This window comes from Myotis lucifugus, unplaced genomic scaffold (genome assembly GCF_000147115.1).
Source record: "Myotis lucifugus unplaced genomic scaffold, Myoluc2.0 scaffold_1126, whole genome shotgun sequence".
Lineage (NCBI taxonomy): Eukaryota > Metazoa > Chordata > Mammalia > Chiroptera > Vespertilionidae > Myotis > Myotis lucifugus.
In genome coordinates, this window is record NW_005872174.1 from 66,031 (window position 1) to 72,652 (window position 6,622).

Genomic DNA, 6,622 nt, shown 5'->3' on the forward strand with positions numbered 1-6,622 from the left:
AAAAGATATCAAGAGAAAAGGATGGCCCACCCCATTTACAGAACGCGTTTTGGATTTTTGTCCCCCCCACACCTTTAAATTCTTCTTCAAAAGACGTCAATGCTGTCACGGGAGGGGGGGAGGTGCGGGCACCGCTCCCCGGGTTTCATGATATTGGTGGGGTTCCTTAAAATGCTGCCACAAATGTGGCGGGGAGCCGCCCGGGCTTTACGCGGTGAATACCGGGTCTGTGGGTACCACAGGGGCCTGGTGGGGGCAGGCGCTGGGAACCTGGGCGGCATGGCTGGAGGCGGGGGTGTCTGGCTCCAGAGTCGTGGGCAAGAAGGTCTCTGTCACGCCTGCCTGCCCCCCCCCTTTTTTAAATATATTTTTATTGATTTCAGAGAGGAAAGGGTGAGTAAAAGAGAGATAGAAACTTTTATGATGAGAGAGATTCATTGATTAGCTGCCCCCCTGCACATCCCCTACTGGGGACCGAGCCCACAACCCGGGCATGTGCCCTGACCAGAAATCGAACCGTGACCTCCTGGTTCATAGGCCGATGCTAACCATTGAGCAACACCAGCCGGGCGGTCCATCCCCTTTCTCACCACCGTCTGGCATGTCTGGCGCCCAGAGCCTGGCCTGGGCTCTTCCATTCACTGACTTGGTGACCTGGGAACATCACTGCCCCCTAGGCCTTAGTTTTGCCTTGGTAACATGTGGGTGGCTGAATGGGGTGGCCTTGAGGGGCGCCTCAGTTCTAAAAGCCCATGATTTTATCCTCTGGGCTCCAGTAAACACGCTGGCTAAAGCTCAGGATCTGGCTCCCTCCCTTGAAAAAAACCACCTTGTCAGGAGAAGTCTGGCGTCCATTAGACATGAGCTGCGGTGGGCAGGAGCCTCATTCCTGTGCCCAGCACAGACATTGCTCAATAAACACTCATTGCAAAAAAACCCCAAAAATAAAAAACCACCAGTTGAAGGGATGAGTGAATTTTAAAAACGCCTTGACCTACGGGATTGGCTCAAACAGTGCAATGTCCACTCCCGGGGGAGGCCGGGACGGGGTCCTTTGAGCAGAGGTCCCTCTCCATCCCACGCTGTGTGTCGTAATGCCTTTGTCGCCCCTCCCCAGTGCCCCCCATGTTCCAGAAGGTGGGTGATGCCAGTGCAACCTTCGAAATCCTGTCCCGGGAGGAGGAGGCCCGGGGCGGGGTGACGGAATACCGGGAGGTCGTGGAGAACAACCCCGCATACCTGTACTGCGACACCAACGCGGTCCCGCCCCCGGAGCTCACCTGGTACAGGGAGGACCAGCCCCTCTCGGCCACAGACGGGGTGTCTGTCCTGCAAGGTAGGCCGGGGCTGCGCGGAGAAGTCGGGGCCTTTGCAGGCAGGGACCGGGGTCACACCCGCATCGGAGCTGGTCCCCTCAGCTGCCCTCTGCCGGTCCTCTGGGCGCCCCCTCGTGCTGCTTGCTGTGTGGCCTCGGGCAGGGCCTTTGACAGGCTGGGCCTTCGCCGCCTCTGAAATCCGGCGCTGGAAGTTCTCTGGGCTTCGAGATCTGCGATGTCCGGAAATAACCACTGAAGCCGACGTCTTTCTTAGAGGGAGCCGCTGCCGCTGCTGCTGCTTTTCCTTCTAATTGATTTCAGAGAGGAAGAGAGAGGGAGAGACAGAAACATCAATGATGAGAGAGAATCATTGATCGGCTGCCTCCTGCACACCCCCTAGTGGGGATCGAGCCCACAACCCGGGCCTGTGCCCTGACCGGGCATCGAACCGTGACCTCCTGGTTCATAGGTCGATGCTCAACCCCTGAGCGGCAGCAGCTGGGCAGAAGCCGCTGCTTTATTGGCCTCTCGTGATCATCCCAACAGCAGAAGAACCTCCCACTGGGCTGAGGGCCACGCCGGGGCCAAACTCGGGCCCTTGTGACCTTTGCTTTCTTTTTGCTGCTTTATATGTTTATTTAAGGTGATTTAGTTTTTTTAAAAAACAACCTTTTTATTTAGAATAGTTTTTTTTCTGTGGAGGGTTTTGAATTAAAAGGCTCCAAACGCCCGGCTTCCCTGGCGGCTGGCCGAGCTCCCTGGGGTAGAGCAGACCTGGGAGACGTTCGGGCACAGAGCCCGGTGTGTCTCAGGGGGGATTCGGCCGTCTCCCGGCTCAGGATTGGCCCCAGGTCCTGCCAGGCGTGGGCAGTGCCGGGGCCGCTGAGGGCGGGGGCGAGGGAGGTGAGGTGGGGTGCGGGGTGCTGCTGAGCAGGGTCACCCCAGGGCTTGTACTTTGGCTCTTGCAAAAGAAGGTGGCCTCAGAGATCCGAGAGGGGCAGCGCTTGCTGACAGCTGTTTGCTCCTGTCAGAACCCCTGGATTGACCCCCTCGCCTCCTCTCGGACGGGACACTGGCCCCAATCCTGGGTACACAGAGACCTCAGTCACATGCTGCTCCCTGGCCACAGCTCCGACCCTCTGTCCTCGCCGTAAACCTTCAGCCCCACCATTGAACTCTGACCCTGGCCACTGACTCCCAATCCCGAGCACATAGATTAACCTCACACATAAATGACCCTGACGGTGGCCCCTCCCTCCCTCCTTAATCATGACCGCTGTCCCCTGGCTCTGCATGTAATGAGCCCCTAGTTCCAACCCTGGTCACAACCCCCCCCCCCCCACACACACACACACCCAGCCTGGGCCAGCGAGCCCCTGACCGAGAATGTGAGCACACAGTGACCCTCACTCGGCCCCTGCTAGAGACCAGCTCCAGCCCCCAGAGATGCCAGGGTCTGGCCCTGGCAGGCTCTGGATCACAGAGGGTCTCAGATGACAGCTGCTAGCAACATCCACCCCCAACCGCCACAGCCCGCAGCTGCCTCTTTGCCTCCCAAGAGCCTCTGCCCAGCTCTCTGGCCCTTCCCTCTGCCCTCATCAAGGAGCTGGGCTCAGCACTGCGGGGTGCTCTTGGGAAGCCTCAGTTTTTCCATCTGTGAGATGGGAGTGTTTACAGCACCGAGTCAGAGAGCAGGGAGGTGCGGCCAGGCCTGGTGCCCCAGCCCCGAGAGCTGGGCGGGGCGGGCAGATGCTCTCCATTTCACAGATGGGGATTGGGGGGGCGGTGATGTGTCCCAGATCCCCCAAGCCTCTGTCCCCCCCCCATCCCTCTCCCCACAGGAGGCCGGGTCCTGCAGATTCCCCTGGTGCGTGCAGAGGATGCTGGGAGGTACTCGTGCAAGGCCTCCAACGAGGTGGGCGAGGACTGGCTGCACTACGAGCTGATGGTGCTGAGTGAGTGGCCGGCCTTGGGGGTGGGAGGGGGGTGTCACGTCTGCAGGCTCCGTGAGCACCCCCCCCCCCCAGGAGTCACAGTGGGGAACATGGTCTGGCAGGACTTGGAGGTTGATAATGTAGGGGTTGCGAGCTTGGGCTCTGAAACCAGACAGGACTGGGTTCAAACTCCTAGCTGTGTGACCTGGAGCAGTTAGTTCACAGCCCTCTTTGTGCCCCAGATTCCTCAGCTGCACCAGGGCCTGGGAGGGCTTGGGGAGTGGGGCACAAGGAGCCCAGCCAATGCCTGGCACCAAGCGCTGCTCTCACCTCCATGCCTACCCCCCCCCCCTGCCCAGGGACCTTTCCCAGGGAGGCTGCCTGCTCCTCACCCTCCTCTCCCCCACCCAGCCCCACCTGTGATCCCGGGGGACACGGAGGAGCTGGTGGAGGAGGTGACCGTCAATGCCAGCAGCACTGTCAGCCTACAGTGTCCAGCCCTGGGCAACCCCATGCCCACCATCTCGTGGCTCCAGAACGGGCTGCCCTTCTCCCCGAGCCCACGGCTGCAGGTCCTGGAGGACGGGCAAGTCTTGCAGGTCAGGGCGTCCCCCGCCGTGGCTAAAGGCAGCAGCTGCCGAGGCTCAGGGGTGCTGGCCCGGACCAGGAGCTGCCGTTATCTGAGCCAAATGAGGTCCCTGCCCGAGAGCCTGCGGGAGCTCCCGGGCTTCATCCAACCCCCCAAGGATGCGTGTCCACCGCCACCATGTGCCTCGCGGGCAGGCACGGGCGAGCGTAGCGCCTGGGAATTCTGCTGATGTCGCACCTACAGCCAGCGCGGCTCAGGGCCCTGGGCAGCACCCTTGGCCACCCAGTTTCTAGACACAGCTGCCCGGGACCCCTGCAGCTCAACACAGCATAGAGCAGCCTCCTCCGAACTGGGGGGAGACCATCGTGTTTGCTATAGGGGGTCACCCAGCCCAACCTCACACTCCCCTCCTGTGTCACAGAAAGCCCTAGGCCAGCGGTTCTCAACCTGTGGGTCGAGACCCCTTTGGCGGTGGAACGACCCTTTCACAGGGGTCGCCTAAGACCATCCTGCATGTCAGATATTTACATTATGATTCATAACAGTAGCAACATGACAGTTATGAAGTAGCAACGAAAATAATTTTATGGTGGGTCACAACATGAGGAACTGTATTTAAAGGGCCAGAAGGTTGAGAACCACTGCCCTGGACGGATGTGGGGTGTGCGTGCCCATCAGTGGAGCCCCTACACACCGCTCCATGTAGACAGGTGGCCTTCTTCGGGGTTCCTCCTGGTGCCCGCCGTGCCTGGTGTGGTGAGGGGGGTCCCTCCCAGTGGTTCCCGGGAAGGGGGACCACAGCCACCAGGCGCCCTCTCTCTGCACCCACAGGTTTCCACAGCAGAGGTGGCCGACGTTGCCAGCTACATGTGTGTGGCCGAGAACCCGGCGGGCTCCGTGGAGAAGCTCTTCACACTTAGGGTGCAAGGTGAGCTGGGCAGGGCAGGCGGCCCCCTGGGGCTCCCCGGCTGAGGAGAGGCTGGTGCCCGGGCCCACTCGACCTGCTCCGTGGCAGGCACAGCACCTAGTCCCTCCCTGAGGGCACCACCTCGTGCTTCCTGTGTCCCAGGCCCCGAGGCTGCACCCAGAGGTTAGTCATCCTGGCCTGGCACCAGCCACATCCCAGGACAGAGAGGATCTAGGGGACCTCGATCGCCCAGGGCCATCCCCAGATGACTCTAAGCCACTTTGAAGGTGGTCGGGGGAGCGGCTCTTCTGGCCTTACGGCACCATGATTAAGCACTTACTGCGTACCTGGCCTGGGGCCGACTCCTTCCCGCAGAGCTCAGAGGTTAGCCCAACCCAGTGGTCGGCAGACTGCGGCTCGCGAGCCACATGCGGCTCTTTGGCCCCTTGAGTGTGGCCACAAAGTTTCAATCGCACTGTACGTGCGTGCCCTCACGTGGTATTTTGTGGAAGAGCCACACTCAAGGGGCCGCAGTTTGCCATCCACTGGCCCAACCCCACAGCTGCAGAAACAGAGAGGTCACCCAGTGGGGGTCACTGCCCCGGAGCTGGCCCTCTTGACCGCCACATTCTTGTGACGCATGCCCCTCCGTGGCTGTGCGCTCAGCCTCCAGCTGTGGCCTCGGGAACAGAGGGTGACAGCGTTGAGCACTCAAGGTCTAGGACTCAAACCTGCTACTGGCCGGCTGAGTGGCCACGGGAAAGTGACTGACCCTCTCTGGTCCCCACGCCCCGTGCTCCCATCTGTGAGCGGTGGTGATGAACAGGCAGCTGCACAGCGTTGCTCGACAGCGCGGCCAGCTGAGGCCGGGAGCTGAGTCCTGTGCTGCCGCTGTCGCTCTCCCCTCCCCCGCCGGGTGCATCCTCAAGTGTCTTTCTTTATCCGGTGGCCACGGGGCAGTCCCACCACACATCACAGGCCTGGACTCAGAGCAGGTCACCGCCATCCTCAACAGCAGCGTGTCCCTCCCCTGTGACGTCCGCGCTCACCCGAGCCCCGAGGTCACGTGGTACAAGGACGGCCAGGCCCTCTCCCTGGGAGAAGACGTCTTCCTCCTGCCTGGTGGGTAAACTGAGGCTTGGGGCCCAGCTCTGTGGGGACCAGGCTGAGAGTCTGGGAGGCAGCCCAGTTGCTGGTGCGAGGGGCTGACACCCCACCCCCTCTGGCAGGCACCCACACGCTGCAGCTGGCCCGGGCGCAGCTGGCAGACTCCGGGACGTACATGTGCGAGGCCCTCAATGCCGCCGGCCGAGACCAGAAGCTGGTGCGGCTCAGCGTGCTGGGTACGTCCTGTCTGTCCCCCCACCTGCACCCTCCCCGCTCCTTCAGTCAGCCCTCCGCCCACGCCCCTCAGGCAGCACCGCCGGGGGAGGACCCCGGGGAGCCTGGGGTGCCGAGCCTCCTGCAGCGACGGTGTCCAGCTGCAGACTTGGGGGGTTCGGGTCAGGGTCTGCAGACTGGACGCACTTGAGTCTGAAACTCAGCTGTGCACTTACTCAGTGACCTTGGGCAAGTCATGCCCGCTCTCTGAGCATTAACTCTCATCTGTAGGGGCCAGTTGGTATAAGGACTAACCCAGTGGTCGGCAAACTGGCGGCTCGGCACCTGTGGTCACGAGCCACTTGTGGCTTGTTGGCGCAGTTTACCGACTATGGACTAAACGATGAATTGGGAGTGGGCCTTAGCCCTGGGTTTGTGCAAGGAGTTTTACCTGAGTGGAAGCCCCTTCCCGGGCCGGATTTGACCAGGGGTTTCTCGGAGGGAGGCTTGTGTTAGGGTCTCTTGTCCTTTTGGATCTTTTGGGGTGAAAGGGTGG

The 6,622-nt window shown here is 61.3% G+C and overlaps 1 protein-coding gene across 1 annotated transcript in view; it reads left to right on the forward strand.

The window, feature by feature from the left end:
- The window catches only part of LOC102424797 (hemicentin-2-like), a gene marked incomplete at both ends in the record, with an annotated part of 105,169 nt that overhangs the window by 65,509 nt on the left and 33,038 nt on the right, over nt 1–6,622 (forward strand). Inside the window, 6 exon segments of the mRNA XM_023748081.1 lie at nt 1,118–1,336; nt 3,158–3,271; nt 3,662–3,849; nt 4,671–4,767; nt 5,707–5,868; nt 5,976–6,089. Of these exon segments, the coding sequence (XP_023603849.1) occupies nt 1,118–1,336; nt 3,158–3,271; nt 3,662–3,849; nt 4,671–4,767; nt 5,707–5,868; nt 5,976–6,089 (894 nt within the window).